Source organism: Triticum aestivum, chromosome 1A (assembly GCF_018294505.1).
Source record: "Triticum aestivum cultivar Chinese Spring chromosome 1A, IWGSC CS RefSeq v2.1, whole genome shotgun sequence".
NCBI classification, from domain to species: domain Eukaryota; kingdom Viridiplantae; phylum Streptophyta; class Magnoliopsida; order Poales; family Poaceae; genus Triticum; species Triticum aestivum.
Window position 1 is genome coordinate 559895966 of NC_057794.1, and position 20326 is coordinate 559916291.

The following is a 20326-nucleotide window of genomic DNA, read 5'->3' on the forward strand; positions in this document are numbered from 1 at the left end:
AAACTGAAAGCAGGCCCCATGATGCTATGGCTGAATTTACGCGATCTGCCCTGAAGGCCGGGATCGTAACGCAAAACTGCGCTAAATTCCTTTGCGGTCGCTCGGATTTCATCGGAATGGCTTCAGCGGACCCAAACAGATCTCAGCACAAATTGCCCTGATAGGGCAGCTCGTCCAAGAAACCTAGCATCCCTCTATCCCCATTTCCTTCTCTCCCTCCCATTTGAAAATGTTGCGGTAGCTTGGCGGTTATTCACACCTGTGCTCGGCGGGCCGGCGGCTTCTTCGTCGCAAGCTGGAGATGGTGACGGGCGAGGCAGCGACTAGGGATCCAAGCCGCAAGCCGGAGGTAATGAAGGGTGACTGGGTGAGGCGGCAAGGCGACGAGTCCACGATGTCGTCTCTAACTCCCGGTACATTGCTAGCATGTACAGGGCAAGCCCCTTTCTATCAGTTTGCTTCAGTAGCAGTAGCAAGTACATAACTTCAAAAAAAGCACTGGCAAGTACATCGCCATGTCGATCTTCACCATGCCGCCATGCTTGTTTGATTTCCTTTTGCGAACTTGAGACCTCTATTGGTGTCCCTGGCGCAGCCTCAGTTGTTTTAGGTGACAAGTGATACTCTTTTGAATTTATGTATGAATAAAGACATACCTAGTGCACAGAAGCTCCCACACAAGGTGGAGTCTGAGGAGGGATTATAGGAACCTAGTCTTACCCTTGCGAAGTGCAATGCAGAGAGGCCGGTTCAAACTCAGGACCTCTTGGCATAAGCGGGGAGGACTTCACCATTGCGCTAGGCCTGCCCTCAATTTATGTCTGAATATGTACCGAAAATCCTCTGTTTTCCAACTGAAAATGCACATGTAGTAATCCCCGCTAAATGGCTTAGCGCCGCTATTGCCCGATATAGCATCTGCGGCATTTGAGATGAGCTGCTGGGAAATGAAATCTCCCGATCAAAAAGTTTGACTCGAAGTGAAATGTCTAAGTGCAGTGGGCATCCAATGTGGTCTAATTTGCATGAAAAATACAAAGACCCAATTTTAAAACTTAATTCACATACTTCCTTCACAAAAAAGTGATTTCTGGCAACCTGGGGGTCTTTTGCAAAAGTAAACGGTCTCTTTAGGCTCTGGTTCTATATGTTCGGTCAACCAGGAGGTGTTTTGCAAAAATCACCGTTTTCTCTGATTCGCCGCCGCGCGTACGGATGAGTCACGCGGCGGTGCCCCATTGCCACCACCACCGCGTCCACCGCTCCTTCCTGCCACCGTGCATTCCCGCCAAATCGATCTACCACCAGAACAATCTCTCCCATGACCACATGTATGACTGTATCCCACTCCCGGCACTGCTTAAATACCGTCGTTGGGCGTCGTTCCACTGCCGCTCCACTCCACTCCATTTCTTCCACGCACTGTGAAATCCAGTTCAGTAGCCATGGTGAGGACGCTTTTCACCACCTGGATCCCTATAGGAAGTCGTTGCCCGAGGGCGCTGGTGCCCGGCACCGGTGTGGGAGCGGGCTTCAACTCCGGCACAGGCTCCAAGTAGGCGCTTTGTTGGCCGCCTCAGGCCGCTGTTCATCCGGCACTTCCGACCACACCAACTACTCCGAGCTCGAGCCCACGGCGTCTGAGTTGTCCCATAACCACAGGGAGAATGAGGAGGACACTGAGGCAGACGTGGTCTTCGAGGCGATGCACCTCGACGCCAACACCAAGGAGGAGGAGGCCGAGGGACAGATACCGGCTCCAGCGTACGATGCTGCCGTGCTCAGTGCCAGGCCGAGAAGGCCCTGCGCGTGGCGTAGTAGCATCTCGACGAGGCGATGCTAGCTAAGTCTCTATCTACGGCTCACACAGAGGCTGTCGCTCATAGGGCGGCTGAAGAAGAGGTCGCAGCTCAAGAGCAAAGGAGGGCGGCCACTCTGCATGCAGCGACCGCCATCGAGGTGGAAGAGGATGGACTGAACAATGTCGCCGTATCCTCCTCTGATGATAAAGACCACACCGACGACGGTACCATCATCCTTTCGGATGGTGAAGACAAGTAGTCATCCATCTATTGTCGCTATCGGCGCCGGCCGTCCATCTTATGTAGCCCCTATTAGTACCAAGGGATAATGTAATGTCAGTTCACTCTGTTAGCGTTGAACAAAGGGAACAAATCTATGAATGTTTTGTTAAGTTTATCTGAATGTGCTATCTCTGAATCTCTTAATCTCTTTATTTGACACCACCACAATCTATCTTTCCTGGGTCGCTAAATCGTGGGCCCTTCTGTCACGTAGACAATGCCAGATCAAAAGGCCGAGGCTCTGCCAAGCACACACGCACACAGCTTAGATGGCTCGTATGATGCATATTCAACGGTGGTTCTCGAGTTCGACTCCCACGGGCGGCAGTAGATGCTACACTTTTTCCCAATAAACCAGACACGGACAGGTGGGCCCTGGGGATCCCACACGTCAGTATCTGAGCCAGGTAACAATCAACTAGTTTGACCCGATGACAAGGCTCCGTTTCGGGCATTGTTGAGTGTGGGCCGAGTAGAGGAGGGGAAAGTGAGAGATGTTTGTTGGGTGGGGAAAAATTGAGCAGAATTAAGCAACCAGGGGCATGAAAATAGAAATCCCTTAAATATAGCCTAAAGAATCATGATAGCTTACTTGGTCAATTGACCGGTAAAATTGTTGGACTCACTAACGATGTGCAGGCTTTAGATGGAAGAACAAATGGCATGGAGGCACTCGTTGCTAAAATTGCAGAGTCAAACTTTGATTCTAGCCTAACCCGTTTGAGGATGTCAAGATGATGAGAAGTAGCCAAGAAAATGTAGAAGAGCTTGATAAGAGCCATGTGCTAGAGTATACATATACAGTTGCAGACTTCGTAAAGTTGATAGTAATGAAACACCCACTACCTGAAGTATCAAATGATGAAGCATATAATGTCATTGTTGATCATGTTGCCGCTATGGTACATGAGTTGGACGATGAAAGAAAGAAGCTATTCGGTAAGCTACCTGCTAAACAAGAAGATATTATTGAGCCTACAATTGAGATTAAGATTGGTATGAATAAATTCAATGTTTATGTCTTGTGGCCTCACCTGCCTCTTCCATGATCTCCCGACTCGACATGTCTTGGTTTTTTCATTTTCTGATGATCCCTGGAGGCTGTTAGTTTAGTCACCTATCTTTTGGGCCTAGGACCACTGGTGAAACCAGAAAAAAGTCTCCTTGACTCGATTGGGCCTCGAGACTACAAGGTGGGGCCCAAAATCGGCTCGTCGCCGACAAGTCCCCCCCCCCCTCCATCACTATTTGTAGTTAAGTCGCTTAATGACCCTCCTCCTAAACATTATGTTTCCTCCAGTGAATTACGGACCATGATGCCCCTTCGGATCCTTTAATGGTCGATCCTTTTCGTCTCCCCAGATGGTCTCGTCTTGCCTATGAAGTTTCTCTTCTAACTGTGGTGAAGGCAGTATATGTCCCTTTTGTTTTCTTAGCCTCTAGGCATCCTTCTCCTCCCACATTGCTCTTGTGAGGTAGGTGCACTTTATGGATGGCCCCAAAGAAGAATACGGTCGCTAGGTCAGAGCGGGAAGGGAAAGAACTCGCTAGCCGCTCAATTTTGGGCTTATGTGGAACTCCGGTGCATTGCAATGGCCAGAATCTTTGGTTTCGCAGGAACGACTAGACAATCTTGTTCGCTCTAAGATTCTTACACAAAATTACCCTATCTTTTTGGTGGAGGAGCTCACGGTTCCACATTCATCCCAGTATCAAACGGTATTTCTGGTCAAGCACTATTGGAAATATGCCCTATAGGCAATAATATTGTATTATATATTTCTAAGGGCAGCCCCAGTGCATGTAGCTCCCGCTTGCGCAGGGTCTGGGGAAGGGTCCGACCACTTTGGGTCTATTGTACGCAGCCTTTCCCTACATTTCTGCAAGAGGCTGTTTCCAGGACTTGAACCCGTGACCTCATGGTCACAAGGCAGCAGCTTTACCACTGCGCCAAGGCTCCCCTTCATTGTATTATATATTTCTATTATTCATAATTAAGAGTTTATATTTCATGTTATAACTGCTACGATCCTGAAATATGCGATTCAGTGGAAAACTCATATGCACGTGTGAAATGATAAACGGTAAACAATAGGTTCCCAGTCTCGCCTCTAAGACTGGCTCAAGTGTTGTTGGTGATCATGTTTTCTGGATCTTAGGATATCGTTAAGTGTAACGATAGTCCTAAAACAACATTGAGAGTATGACGTTAGAAGAACGGTCATATTGAATCGATCCAATACATGTCTGTTATACTTTGTGATTATATCGTTTGAAATCATCTATTATAACACGGAGTGTTAGCATGTGTTTTAGTTCCTCAGATCATGAGAGTGTCTCGGTCACTTCCTACCAGACGGTGGGCTTTGAGGTTGCTCAAACGTCATCTGTAACAAGGTGATCATAACGACAACTTTCAGGCTCACTGCAAAGTTTGACAAGTGATTAGATAGCTCGAGAGTGGGATTTGCTCCTCTGGTGATGGAGAGATATTCTTAGGGCCCTCTCGGTGTGATGTCATCCATCAACGACTGGCCAGACACGGGTGACTACGTCACGGGGATGCGGGAACACCTTAACGAGAAAGAAGAACAAAACCGATAACGAGAGTTATAGTGAGCATGGTGATGACTCAGGGGGATACCGATGCACACCGGATTTTGTAAAGTATCCCGAAGTAAAGGGAACATCACATGAAAACCAAAAGTTCACTCGGATATCATTCGTGTAATCATAGGGACCAATATGGATGCCCACGGTTCCGCTATCGGTCATTAAATGAAGGGGTTTCGTTCATGTCTATGATTTACCGAACCTATGGGGTCACAAGCTTAAGGTAATCACGATCTACTGAGTGTTAGTGGTACGAGAGTAATGAGAATATATTTTTGGAATTGTTTCATTAATATCCAGAATAGTTTCAAGAGGTTCCGAAAGCGTTTCAAGGTCACCGGAAGGGTTTAGATGAATATCAGGTAATACCGGGTATTACCGATTAATTATATATAGGTGGAAAATGTTTTTGGGATGTTAAATTATATACATACATATATATATAATAGTCTAGAAGTAAACATTTTATATTTAATTTAAATATCAACGGGCCTTAAAAGACCAATAGGTGGAAAGCAACTTGGGCCACAAGGGCCCAAGTGGGGAGAGGCGCCCCTTCCCTAAGGAAGGAGGCCGAATAGGAGTGTGGGAGGAGTCCAACTCCTCCTCCCATTGGTTGGATGCCCCAAGGAGGGTGGCAGCCCTCCTTCTCCCCTCTAACCTATATATAGTGGTGGTTTGGTGCCCAATAGTGAACATAAGTTTTGGAGCCTTCTCTAGTTGATCTAGTTCTAGTTCTTATTGTTCCTAGTTGACTAATTAGAGTTAGCCCTAGCCACCTCTAATCCTCATAATTAGAAGCCCCATGTGGTTTTAATCTCCTCCCTCTAATTCTCTGGCGATGATTAGCTCTGGACGGCGAAGCGCTGCCGGATCGTGAAGACCGTACGCTTGCAACCAAGTAAAGAGGTCATGCTTTTGGTCTTCCGTTCGAGGGCGGTTCATGGGATCTTCATCGATATTTGAGGGACTCCAAGTACGATCTACACCGACTCGTCTACTTTCACTAGACTCCTGGAGTCGGTAACGATCGTTGATCCAAACCCATATGCATCTTCATATTGTTCCTGGGTACTCGTAGTGTGAATTTTTTTGGTTTTCCACTATGTTTCCCAACAAGCACGTCCTCTGCGGGCTTGGCTTCCCCATTTTTGGCTTCATGTTTGCGATTTTGGATGTGTATGAGATGTTATGCATAACCTGACCCTAGGTCAATCTTAGATCTGGCAGTTTTTGGGTAGCTATGCGAGGCTTTCTTCACCACCCCTCCCAGCACATGCTTGCTCTGGTACCTATATGAGTTCCGGTCCATCTCTTGCCGATCAAGGCAGATGGGATGTTGCACATTTATATGCAGAAACATACATTTATCGAAGTTCAGTGCCAGGCTAACGCTTTGAGCTTAGGAGTAAAGCAAAGCCTTGAGCCTAATAACTTGAGTGTGTAATCCCGCAAAAGGGACATCATGTCATCAGCATACTGGAGCACGGGATAGGGAAGGATGGGCATGAGGGGTGTTGGAGCCTTTCGTTGGCACCAATGGCCATCACAAGACGCTGAAGAATGTCAACGACCAGGATGAAGAGTGTAGTGACCCAACCTGGTAAGGATTGAAGTCTCTGTGCTTACCGTGCTAGTCTCTGGATCGACTTGCTAGCACACACAGTACTCGATGAAATAATAGAAATAACATGCACACATCTTTTTATTACATCGATAGTCCAGGAGCAATACAATTTATTACAAGGATATGGCATAAGGCCAAATAAACCAAATACTGCATAAGCATAGAAGTAAATGAGTCCATCAACTCCACGAGCAAAAGCTGGGTGTAGAACATCAACCTATCGCACATTAATCCTCGTCGAATTTATTTGCAACGTGATAAGTTGCAACCATATAGGTCAGTGCATTTAATGTACTGGTAAGTTACATCATAAGAGTATAATGAAACTATATGTATATGCAATTTGGCTGGTGGAAAACTCTAAGTTTAATTTTGCATAAAGCTAGTTTTTTCCTAGTACAAAAGATATTATTCTACCACTACAAAATTGCATATGACTGAGATGGTACCCCCATCACAATCTATTCCCAAAAGTTTAATTAAACCCAAATGATTAAGTTAAGGATGATGAGATCTCCCGGCATTTGCACTACTAGATGCTCAAGATGTCCATAACCGGGGACACAGCTAATCAATTACGTTGACACTCTATAGAGGTTGCACACTTTTCCCCGCAAGACTCGACCACCTCCATGATTGAAAGATCGAGACATAGTCTTTCGAAAGTATTCCCCCTTCACCCATGAATAGGCCGGTACACCTACATATTCTACATCAGCTAGCCTATCCCGGAAGAGGTCACTATCTACTCAACTAAGCCAGAGCCCATAATGGCTTGTGGTTGCACACGTAAGCTTCTACACATGAAAACACGTTTGATCCCTTTGATCCTGAGCGGACGGACCACTAGTGTGCACTCCCATGGATTCCCCATGAATGCTCCCACGTACTTCGCCACCATTCAAACCAATTCCACCCAGGTGGTTCATTAATTATCTTAGGTCATGTTTACTACACTGTCACTCATACTTTATCATGAATAACTCCCCAATCCACATCTACATTACCAAAGCAATATGATATACAACGGTGACGACAATGTTGTAAGGTTCAGACCTACCTCAATGAACTACTAGGTGTAAAGCATAGCCATCCGGCATAAATTCCTATCATGCAATCCTACCGCAAAGGACTAAGTGCATATAAAAACATGGGTTTTTAATCATTTATGCCACTAGTTGTGTCTCACTACTCAGTTTTGTCATTAGAAGTTACACATACTCAAAAATGCCATCGAACCGTGAGATGCTTGCTCAAAAATGCCATTAGATATCTCAAAAATGTCATTGTTTCATTAGATATTTGCTCAAAAAGCCATTAGACGTTGTTATTTTCACGTCAAACCCGTTGACCATGTTATATGACAAAAATAAACCTGGACCCATATGTCAGTTCTCTTTATCTCACAATGATAAGTGTGGCCCCACTTGTCAGGAGTAACCAAGCGAATAATTTTACAGGAAAATAAGAATGCCGTTGGGATCAAGTGGACCCCACACTTTATTGTAGTGAGATAGAGGGAGAGCTGACATGTTGGTCCATAGATATTTATGTCATTATGACATGGCAAAAGATATTTGAGATCACAATAATGATGCCCAGTGGCATTTTTGAGCATGTGTCTAACAAAGCGATGGCATTTTTGAGCAGTTGAAATTCCTAGTGGCAAAACTGAGTAGTGGGACACAACCGATGGCATAAGTGATAAAAACCCAAAAAACATAGGTAATGAAAACATGATCAAGATGTAAACTTGCTTGGTACTACTGGTTCAACTCTAGAGAATGATAGTACTCGTCTTCGCACTCCGGACAATCTATTGTCAAAGTAAATAAACATACATAAGCAATCATTTTCGAGAATCAAAATAACATGCAACATGCAATGACTCGGAAAATCCAAATGAAAATCCAACACACTTAACTTGCAAGAAAATTTCTAAGTGCAAAAGCAACATGTGACATATGGTTCGAAATGTGATGTGAACTAAAGTGCACACAAGGCATAGTAGTAAAACTATCATGGACAGATCCTAATTGTGTGAAAAAATTGTGACAATGGTCCAAGTTATAGGATTTGGCTACGGTGACAAAATGCAAAAAGAATCAATTCAAACGGGGCTAAGGTTTAGGAGATATGGCAGAACCCATCTTTACAAATCAATTCAAACGGGGCTAAGGTTTAGGAGATATGGCAGAACCCATCTTTACAAACTTGTTAAACAAGTTTGTAAAGATGGGTTCTGCCATATCTCCTAAACCTTTGCCCCGTTTGAATTGATTCTTTTTGCATTTTGAAATTATCAAAAGTTTGTAAAGATGGGTTCTGCCATATCTCCTAAACCTTAGCCCCGTTTGAATTGATTCTTTTTTGCATTTTGTCACCGTAGCCAAATCCTATAACTTGGACCATTGTCACAATTATTTTACACAATTAGGATGTGTCCATGATAGTTTTACTAATATGCCTTGTATGCACTTTAGTTCACATCACATTCCGAACCATATGTCACATGTTGTTTTTGCACTTAGAAATTTTCATTCAAGTTAAGTGTGTTGAATTTTCATTTGGATTTTCCGAGTCTTTGCATGTTGCATGTTATTTTGATTCTCGGAAATGATTGCTTATGTATGTTTTTTTAATGCGATTGCTTATGTATGTTTTTTTACTTTGACGATAGATTGTCTGAAGTGCGAAGCCGTGTACTATCATTCTCTAGAGTTAAATCAGCAGTACCAAGGCAAGTTTACATCTTGATCATATTTTTATATGCACTTAGTCCTCTGTAGTAGGATTGCATGATAGAAATTGATGTCGGATGGCTATGCTTTACACCCAATATTTCATTGAGGTAGGTCTGAACCTTACAACATTGTCGCCACCGTTGTATATCATATTGCTTCGGAAATGTAGACGTGGATTGCGGAGTGATTCATGATAAAGTATGAGTGACAGTGTAGTAAACATGACCTAAGATAATTAATGAACCACCTGGGCGGAATTGGTTTGAATGGTGGCAAAGTGCAGTGTGAGCATTCATGGGGAATCCATGTGAGTGCACACTAGTGGTCCATCCGCTCAGGATCAAAGGGATCAAACGTGTTTTCATGTCTAGAAATTTACGTGTGCAGCCATAAGCCATTATAGGCTCTGGCTTAGTTGAGTAGATAGTGTGACCCCTTCCGGGATACGCTAGCTGATGTAGAATATGTATGTGCACCGACCTATTCATGGGTTAAGGGGGAATACTTTCGAAAGAATATGTCTCGATCTTTCGATCATGGAGGTGGTCGAGTCTTGTGGGGAAAAGTGCGCAACCTTTGTAGAGTGTCAACCTAATCGATTAGTCGTGTCCCCGGTTATGGACATCTTGAGCGTCTAGTAGTGGAAATGCCGGGATATCTCATCACCCTTAACTTAATCATTTGGGTTTAATTAAACTTTGGGAATAGATTGTGATGGGGGCACCATCTCAATCATATGCTATTTTGCTATTTTGTAGTGGTAGAATAATATCTTTTGTACTAGGAAAAAATTAGCTTTATGCAAAATTTAACTTAGAGCTTTCCACCAACCAAATTGCATGTACAAGTAGGATTATAATACTCTTATGATGTGACTTACCAGTACATTCAATGTACCGACCTATATGATTGTAACTTATCACGTTGCAGATATATCCAAAGAGGATTAAGGTGCTCTAGGTCGATGTTCTACACTCAGCTTTTGCCCATGGAGTTGATGGACTCATTTACTTCTATGCTTCCGCAATATTTGGTTTATTTGGCCTTATGCTATATCCTCGTAATAAATTTTATTGCCCCTGAACTGTCGATGTAATAAAGAGATGTGTGTTATTTTTGTTATTTCACAGAGTACTGTGCGTGCTAGCAAGTCAATCCAGGGACTAGCACGATAAGCACGGAGACTTCGATCCTTACCAGGTCGGGTCGCTACAGAGAGGAATGGTGACAAGGGGTCACCCTACTGAACCACATGTTTGCATGAGATCCACTTGCCGGGATGACATTGAGGATGATGGCGGAGCGGCTAGATGTGATGTGGTCTAAGATCCAATTGTTGAAGTGTATATGTGGATTGACTAGCTCTTTTCATCAATTCGGACTTTTGGTTGCGTTGCTAGTGCATGAAGTTCAACATGGTATAGAGTCTAAGGACTTGAACTCAAGACCTTAGGCCATGATACCATGTTCAGCTTCATGCACTAACCAACGCAACCAAAAGTCCAAACTAGTGGAGAGAGGTGGACAATATATTTCAACACCCCCTCACGTCTAGGCTTATTTAGTCTTTAGATGTGGGATTTATATAAGCCACGGAATCATTTTCTTAATACTGCGTTGGCAGGGTCTTGAACTCAACTCCAATATCCAGAGAACCAATGCTTCGACGGTTGATCACTCGCCGATGGGGCTCATCACTGTTGATATCAAGGAATTGGCGTCGTTCTTCTCGTTTGTTCGCTTTAGTCATGTAAATCGTTTGTCGAATGTCGCGGCACATATTCTAGTTAGATCTTGTGAGCCCTCTAGCGACTCTATTTTTCATGTAACCCCGGATTGTATCTGGGAGGCACTCTCTCTTGATTATACTTGATCAATAACCGGCGATATTCCTCAAAAGAAAACTCAACACCAACAATGTCGTTGGGGATGGAAACCTTTTGCATCGAGCACGGTCAAAAGCCAACTATGAGATGGAGTAGAAAGCTCTCTGGAAATCAAGATTGAGCACGGCGGCGGGCATGCGCACTTCTAGCAGCATTGAACCAACTCAGCCGCAAAGATGAAATTTTCAGATATGCACCTCCCTTTGAGAAACCTCATATGTTCTGGATGAACCAAAGAGGAGTTTGGAGTCACTAGGTCAAGGCTTAGTTTTGAAGAGAGATGTGTCTGAAGTTCTTTGCCAACGTAGGGAAATCAGACTAAGGGAGAAGCACGATGAAGGACCGGTTGAATCCAAAGAGGTCCGCATGGTGATGAAAGAAATCACCGGCCAGTTGGACGAAGTCGGGCTCCATGAGGGGCCAGGCGTGCTTGGTGAAGAGAGGGCAAAACATTAGGACAAGAAGCGAATGACATGGCAACGTAGGGCAGATGCTTACATCAATGTGTAGAATGGGATCTTGAGATAGGACGAATGAATTTTACAAAAATAAGTGGCATACTACCGATGCAACTATTTCACCATAAAGTGAGGAATATAATCCTTATTTGGAAATACTAGCACATATGCTCGTACGTTACAACGGAGAAAAAATAGTGTGCATTTAAAGTTAGTAAGAATTATATGTGCAAGCAAAACCGTGTGTGCACGTGAAAAAAAAACATTTAGCCTCAGTTTCGCCAGGTGTGAAGTAATCAATCCGCTATTTTTCCATTCATGGATCGAGGGCATTTAAGAGTTTTGTTACGTTCGTACGCCAGACAAAGCCCATGAATTATTCAATCTATTTTTCCTTTCGATTGAGGGAATGTTAAGGTATGAAGTTTCTGAATATTATAGGAAACATGAACCATTTTTAAAATCCTGAACAGTTTTTTTAAAATTATGCACACTTTTAGAAAAAAAATTGAAACAGGAACATCTTTTAAAATTCACAAACATTTTTTGAAAACACCAACTTTTTTTATAAAAACATGAACATTTTCTAGAATGAGACCATGTGTTGAAAATTCATAACATTTTTCGAAAATGTGTATCTTTCAACATTATTTTGAATTATGAAAATTTCACTAAAACAAGAATATTTTTCGAATTTGTAGCATTTTCTAAAATGCCATTTTCTTTTCTGAAATCTTGAACAATTTTGAAAAACAATAGAAGTTTTTGAAAAAATGGGAAACTTTTTCAAGTTTCGAATATTTTTCGAAATAGCAAAAAAAATGGAATTCTGAACATTTTCTATAATTTGATATTTTTTTATTGAGATTCTGAATATTTTCTATAACTTGATTTTTGTTGAAATTCTGAATATTTTTTGAGACTTTTGAATTTATGAAATAAATTCTATAAGAAAGATAAACTTGGACGGGAAAAAAGAGATAGGGGGAGGAGAATGAAAATAGAAGTAAAACACAGAAAAAAATAAAAATGGGCAAGTCCATTATTGGTTGTCCTATGCGAAGCTCCGACTATTTATCACCTTGTACAGAAAATAGAATTTTCCCAGTTGTGTGGGCAGAAAAATAAGTGGGTTGGCTTCGCACTGTGGCCCACATACGAAATTCTGGAAAAAACTTTTTTTCTAGCAGACGAACGCATAATAATTTAGTACCACCTCGGACAGAAAAAAAATATTTTGGGCTGTGAATGGATGAAAATTGGCGAAACACACCTTGCTTTATTAGTAGGTATAGATTTCAATGTACTAAAAATAGAGGGTTGACCTTCGTCAATGTAAATTGGGATGATTTCTAACAATGGCCTGAAAGTGAAGCCTTTTATCGACTCAATTGTAGAGCAAGTACTTTGAGATTTTAACGCCTCTGAATTCATTATTTCGGAAGGGAACCAAAATACTACTTTCTGTCATATATCAAAGTTAATCCATAATTTGAGTTGAAAAAAGCGTGTTGTTTGATTATCTTCATCATGGTACGTTCAAAATACATGAACCTAAAATCAAATTCTGCAAGAAACTTACAAGCATAGAACACAGGGCACAGTAGAAGATAATGAAAATTGATCTAGCTAAATTTGGAAGTGCACATACCCGTCTTTATGAAACCCTCCCAGGAGTGTATCTTATGATATCTTCAAACCAAATAATTTTCATACCGCAAGAGATCACGATATCAAACTCTACCACGAGTAGTGTGTCAATATCCTTTGTTCTTTTTGAACCTGGTAATCATCAGAACGCAAGAGGCCACAATATCAACCCCTCGTCACACATACAGAAACTCAGTCAATTGTCAGGACAGCTATGAGTAGTAGTTGCACCAGCTTGATTGAAAAGTAGGTGAAGCGAGAAATTACATATAAAGCTACACGTATCTCTTCCTTATCTCTGAATATTCTGTTTTTCATCACCAAATATTTTGATGTATACTACGATTTGAGAGAAGTTCTACTTTGTTATCCTATCAATATAAAATTATGTAATTGTAAATATTAATCAGTGAGACATGAAGATGTCGTGGGACATTTAAGCAGTACTCTATCACTAACATGTCATCATCGTGACGTTACAAGAACATGTCATTATCATGTTTTTAAGTTCAATACTCCAAGGGAGATAAATCTTGCAGCCATAATGTCAGCCTGAAAAATAAAATGGAAAAGTGGTTGATATTTGTACAGAAGGTAGTCTAATCTGTACCTTGATGCTTTGTGCAATGATTTATCTGACACGCACCCTCAATAGAAGCTATACAGATCTTCCACTTAAAAGAAGTTGGCATAATCTCGGTTGGTTACTTCTATATGTTTCAGGTTTCAATAAGCACTTTCTTGAAGTCAGATGGAGATGCTAAAGAAATTTGTCATCCAATATGTTATTCTGCAACAAAATGTAAAGAATTAGAAAGTAAAAGAATAATGAGGCAGAGCATCGAACTGAGCATAACAATTTCCATAAATGGTATATGCAGTTTAGTCAAACAACTCTTGAGTCGTTAAATCGGCACAGCAAGGGAGTCTTTTCTTGGAGTGGCGCAATGTATGATGTAGAGATCATTCTGTACAAGTTTGTAAAACCACAAAAGACATGTAATGTATTGGCCATAGTAATAAGGAATGTATAAAGGTGCTCATCCTAGAATTCTTTCTTGTTCTGAAACAATCACTACCATTGGTGCAACCTATATAATTAAACAGCAATAGCAGCCCTATCTGAAGCTGCAGGATCGTAGCATCAAAGCGACAAAAGGCCTGCGTATGTTGTCTCATTATCATTTTGATCAAGTCTTCGTTGAATACAGTACTAAAATATCGAAAAGTATCTGTATAAAAGTGTGCCAGCAACTAAAAGACACTTTGCCTTGAGCCCTTAACCACCCTGTGCAAAATAAGCTGCCTACCCCTGTTTTGGCATATGCAGAACCTAAGGAAGAAAACAGGTCAATTTGGTAGTACTGTAATTAGACATGGGAAGTCAATCAGTTTGTTGGAGCAGTAATGATGAAATACACATGGAATTGTTCAGTGTCAGAAACACCGAAAATGCTGTCAGTTACACCTCTACGGAAACATCACCAAACAGACCTTGAGCCGCCTCCTCTGGCGGCTGGCTCCTCTCGATCTGTTCTCTTGCCCGTCCGTCCCTCACCCCATCTCCATATCGTACTCATTCTCTCAGCCTCTGTATACACGGCAAGAAGGTAACATATCAGTGTACAATAAGGCACAAGAATTCAATACGATTTGCAATGGAACAAAAGGGGCTAGTTTAATCTAAATAAACATCGGTGAACAAAATTTGAGGACCAAGAAAGTCCATCAATACTCTAGCCACAAATTGACATTTCCTTCTGTCCATGTGTTTTCTCCTTTCATGCACATTTTTCTGCCTTTCCATGCGGCAAAAGAACATGGAAATCTGTGCCGGTGCATAAACTGGTTATTTGCGTAGTTTGGCGTTAATTTGATGTCAGTTGGAAATTACGGGTTTTCGACGGAGGGAGTAGAAATTCGCTTGCAGTGCTATACTTACGGGCGACTTGAGGATCGTCCGAGGGAATGCAACATCTGCCGGTCGCTGCAACCGCTGCCCTGGGAGCCGCCTAGCAGAGAATGCTGGAGCCTAGATTATTGCCTCTCCCTTCCCGTTGCCTCCATGGAATATCAAGATTGGAGCAAGGCCGTGAGGCTGGTGGGACGTTGTGGAGGCAGTGGCGCAAGGGCGCAGCGGCCATATCTTGGTGTTAGGTTAGGTTAGGTTAGGAGAGGAACCGGGGCGGCGTACGGTAGGGAAGGAGGTGGCGCTGAGAAGATTTGATTTGTCGGGGTTGTTAGGTCAAAAGAAGATCCGATGGTGGTTGTTTGTCGTTTGATTGAGGGATCAACCAAATCAATAGCTAGATGTCTCTGTCTTTTGTAGCATTTTCTAGTACTTTTTCTTCTGATGAATGATTTTTCCAGGATTTTTTACTCTCCGTCTTTCTTTTCAGGTGAGCCCGTCAAGTACACAGATATACTATAATGCAGCTTTGGGTCCTTCTCTTGCTGAAGAAGAACAGGATAATCAACCAAACATATTCGTATCCAAGCACACCTATTCTTTTGCCACACGCTTTGGAGGTTAATACTGTTTGGCTCTAGCAGCCTGTTAGAGCCAAAAATGCTCGAGGAATATTATCATAGTAACTTCTCAAGGTAACTAAATTAGATTTGCTTCCGTGCACAACACAAGATGGATCCATTTGCGCCAATTTTCATAAAATACGACTTGACTTCAAATATATATGTAAGAGCATAGGCGAAAGCATCATCATACAGGCGGCGATCTTTCATGAACCAAAAGGACATCTACAACGGCGAGGCCAAAAACGGATTGTTTTACAGTAGGACGCACATATTCCACTACACACGTAGACAGATAAAACTACCAGCAGCGCAGACACTTTCAGAAAGTTGAGACAACCTTCGCACCCTTCAGCGGCGCCTTGCAGCGTTAACTCAAAATTCCACACTTGCGTGATTCAGACAGAAGACTTCAGGAGGAGGAGAGACCAGGACGGACGGACGCCTCCTGTTTGTTCTGGCCGGTCGGTTCCAGCTATCTTGGGGCTGCAAGTAGATGGTATATACACTTCAGATCAGATCGATAATAAAACAGATAACTGTCGAACGATATGCAGACGGGAACAAAAAGATACGGCGGCTAAAAGAGAGAACTAGAGAGTAGTCGCCTAGTCGGTACCCTCTAATTGTATGATATGGAGGATGATGCCTCAAGGCACTTTTATTTCAGTTCACAGAAATGGCGAACGATGGCAGTGTGCATCGATTGATGCAGAGGCCGGGGGTGATCCTCCTCTTCGAAAAGAACAGAAGTGGCAAACGAATTTAGTTTTTAAGCTATCCAGATCTAACTTATCAAGGGACTTGATCCATGATTTGACAAATTAAACCATGAACCTCTGCAGTATATCCAGATTTTTGCCTTAACTCGGTTTTAAGCTTCTGGCTGATATGTGGCTGGTCCGATTCCAGCCCATCACAAGTGAAGTGATCTATTAAAATGAACATTGCATACAGGTACTACTTTATGTTGGTCAAGAAGTGTACTATAAATTACCAGATACAAATTATAACTAGTATTTCATAGGATTCCACATATGATTAAAGATCAGTGTTTTTTCTGCCGGATATATCTTTTTAAGAACAACATCATGGTCAGATTGTAAGTCTGTTCAAAATGATATTTTAGAGCCTTTTCTTTCACGTGAAATCACCACGAGTCCACGATAAGGACTGGTTTAGTAATCAGGAATACCAGCACACCATGAAACTAAAGATATACTAAAACCATGACAAAGAATGGAGCCACAAATTTCACATGGAAGTAAAAAAAAATCTAACAAAATCTTCAAAAGCAAAAATGGAGAAATATAAGAGACATGATAGTATGTGTGTGAACATACATACCCATTCCAGCAGCATCAGAGCCTCTCATGATTCTCAGTTTCCGACAAGTAGTGGTAAACAAGCTGCAAATGATTGAATGATAGTAAGCATACATGAATAGCTAAATAATGCATGACCACTCATTCAAACAATTTATACGGCATAGGCTGTGCATAAGGAAATAATTAAATAGCATACAGAAAGATACACAGATAAAGGTGAGGGAGTAAAAGGCCAAAACAGTGTATATACATTGTGTATTATCTTTTAATAAATGGATACCTCAATTCCCAAAAGATGTTTTTTCACAAAATCAATATGTACTGTTAATGTCAATAATGCTAGGAAAATAAGCCTGTCTACTAGGAACACTGATTCACAGAAGGGCAGTGTCCATCCATGACACAGAGGCCGGAGGCAATATATCTTCCATTTTCTAAAAGAAAAGAAGGGCAAGCGAAGCTTCAGGGAGAATTAGGAAGACTTGATTACCCAAATAGCAAATTTTACTCATGGGGGCATCTCGAAATTTCATGAGTGCAGAGTTTGTTTTGCAAATTTTTGGCTGCCTCCAGATGTCATCTCCGAAAGGCCAGTGTAAAGGGTAAACCACTTATGGTAGAAGTCTAGGCTACCATGTTGAAAGTTCTATCAAGTTCATGACTCTACTATCAAGATCTCCAAAGTCATACATAAGTTACATAAATAATATCAAGTTCATGACTACTATCTTAGATCTCTAAAGTTCTACCAAAGTGACTTAAACAGACAACAGCAAAAGCAATACTGATGTCCAAGTGGGCAAAAATACCGCATGTGAGAGAAGAATACCACAATAAGACATCATAAAAGCATACTAAGTTAAGGTGCATGTAAGAGCAGAGTACAACAATAAGCCATCATAAAAGCATGTTAAGGTGCATAGATCTCACAAACCAAAAATTCAGTAACTTACTCCCAAGGAAGATCACCAACAAGCATCCAGTCAGCATCCTTGTCTTCATAGGTAAGTACATACTCTTGGTCCTGAAGAGCATCAGCCCTAGAACCATCAGTGAGCCTGTCTCTCGTCGAAGTTTTGCAGGAACTACTTTTGCCTGTAATGCCACAACTTTAAATATTAATATGCTTCCTGGAAACATACATCTAATTCAGAGAAAGAGAAAACAGCTTTAGTTGCCCTACAGTTCACAGTCAAAAAGAAAAGTTCCAGAAGTAATGCTAGAAATGATACTTATTGAAGCAGAATGAAAAATACTGTAAACATTGCATATCTTCAGAGTTAACTGAACCCAGGTTACCAAAATTTGCTTCCTTTGCTCCTAATACGTAAGGAATGTTGTTAATGGCATATGCTACTGCTTTGCTTTTGTGTTAGTTCCTGTCATTTAGGGAAGACCAGTCTATAGCACTCAATTTGCAATCTACTTCTCTAAAAAAAATTCTCCCTTCTGAAAATGATGTTAAGTTAACCTAGTTAGTAACTAGTTACTGGTCATTGACTAGGCTTGGAAACCATAGTTCAGCTAGTGGGATTCGCAAGTATTCATGCATCTTTTATCTTCTCAAGATCTTCAGCAACCAGAAAATCCATCTGGAAATGTCATTCCTACCCTCCTATTTGCTCAGGCTAGAGATTAACCTACTTAATAATAGTAACTTGCATCTAGAAGAAACAAGAAAGGAGATGGATTAAATGAAAAGAGCAACACCCACCAGTGATGAAGCAGCTGAACATCTTCTCCAGCTCCAGGGAAAGGTTGTCATAGCTGGAGTAAGTCTTAAGATCGACCTTCCTTAGGTACGGGGCTCCATCCATGCTGACCTTGACATAGCAGCACCCTGCCTCGCTTCTACCTTCGTTCTCGGCCTTGGTCTTTGTGGCATTGGCGGCTAGCGTGTTCTTACGGTAGCTCCGAACAGGCGGCCATCCAACAACTTGTGCCCTACAGAGTGCATAACACTTGGTATTAGACCAGATCAAACAAAACATCAACCGAAACACATGGTTTAACTTTTAAACATGCAATGAATGGTTTTAAACATGCAACCAACATTCGGATCATTGGGCACTCCCCCCTTCCCCTTATCAAACACGTACAACTCAGTTATTTTAAGATAAGCAGCGCTCGGGTGGTTACAGGCTTACAGAGCCCGGTTAAGTGACAGTTTTAGCAGGGGACGTGCTATTATGCGTTTAACTCACAAGTCACTTGGCTCACTTTGGTGGTAATTCCTCCTTAGGCGCATGTCTGAGCAACAAAAACGAGGGTCGGCCTTCTTAGGTTAGAATGTAATAGCCCGGGTACTTTCAGATTCAGAGTAGTAGGTTTTTAAAACCGGTCACTTGAGCACGAAAATAAGAGAAGCACCACTATTACTTGCGCCATACATACATAGTGCATAACACTGAGTGCCATACCAGATCGGACCAAATTAAGATAAGCAACAAACCAGGCTGGTCACAGGATAACAGAAACCTGTTGAGTGGCCAGTTTTAGCAGGGAACATCCTCTCGTGCTGGTCTTGCACTGACATTTCGGCAAGCAAATCAAGCGAGGTGTCACTATTATTGGACACTGCTGCTGCTGCTGCTTATGAAGCAATCCAAAATTAAACCAAACTGCCGAAATGAAATGTAGCAGATGCACATATCCAACGAGCTAGCTAAAACCGCAGCAACAAAGGAGCCAAGCTCAAGCTGGAGCTCGAAATAGTAAAAGAAAACTTACTTGGCGGCTGGAGGAGCTCCGGCTCCGGCGGCGGCGGCTTCGCCCTTGTGCTTGTCTTCCTCCCCGGCAGCCCCGGCAGCAGCGGCAGGGGAGCGGTCGAGCGAGTCGGCGAACCCGCGCTTGGCGCCGCCCCTGTGAGGGACGGGAGCAGTAGCTGGAGCCGGCCCTAGCGTGAGCGCGGCGTCGACGGCGGCCTCCGGGTGGTCGCGGCCGGGCAGGCCGAGGCGGAGGGCGAGGTGCGGGCCGGCGTCGCCCGAGGCGGAGGAGGAGCAGGAGGAGGCGGAGGGCGCGGCGGGGACGAGGCCGATGTAGTCGCGCGCTTGGAGATTGGGCGGCGGCATTGGGAGGGAAGGAGGCAGGTGAAGGGCGAGGAGGAAAGGAGCTCTTTTTGTTTGCTGGCCTCGGAGAGGGAAGGGGAGGTGGGGCGTGATAAAGAAGCAGAGTGGGAGTGGTGGTGGTGGCCGACCGGGCCGGCGGCTCTTTATTCTGCTCCCCTTTCCTCAGGCCGGGTCGGGTTGGGTTGGGTCCGTCGGGATATCTATGCTTGGTTAGCATGGCATTTGCTTGCTAAGCTAAGCATGGATGACAGTTAAATTACTCGTCGCAGAAATGAATGTACCTAGAACTAAATGCATTCATACATGCGACAAGTAATTCGGAACGGGGAGAGTACT

At 42.8% G+C, this 20326-nt stretch overlaps 1 protein-coding gene and 1 long non-coding RNA gene across 2 annotated transcripts; both read right to left on the bottom strand.

Moving 5' to 3' along the window:
* Positions 1 to 13259: 13259 nt before the first annotated feature.
* Positions 13260 to 15343, bottom strand: LOC123181185 (uncharacterized). Its single transcript, XR_006491541.1, has 3 exons — positions 15005 to 15343; positions 14557 to 14653; positions 13260 to 13852 (listed from the first exon to the last, which is right to left on the bottom strand). It is a non-coding gene; the product is annotated as an uncharacterized lncRNA (long non-coding RNA).
* Positions 15344 to 15722: 379 nt separating this feature from the next.
* LOC123067774 (auxin-responsive protein IAA19) lies at positions 15723 to 20104 on the bottom strand. Its single transcript, XM_044490425.1, has 5 exons — positions 19653 to 20104; positions 18637 to 18866; positions 17876 to 18017; positions 16942 to 17003; positions 15723 to 16080 (listed from the first exon to the last, which is right to left on the bottom strand). Exons 1-5 carry the CDS (start codon positions 19991 to 19993, stop codon positions 16070 to 16072), a joined length of 786 nt encoding a protein of 261 aa, XP_044346360.1. The 5' UTR covers positions 19994 to 20104; the 3' UTR covers positions 15723 to 16069.
* Positions 20105 to 20326: the final 222 nt, after the last annotated feature.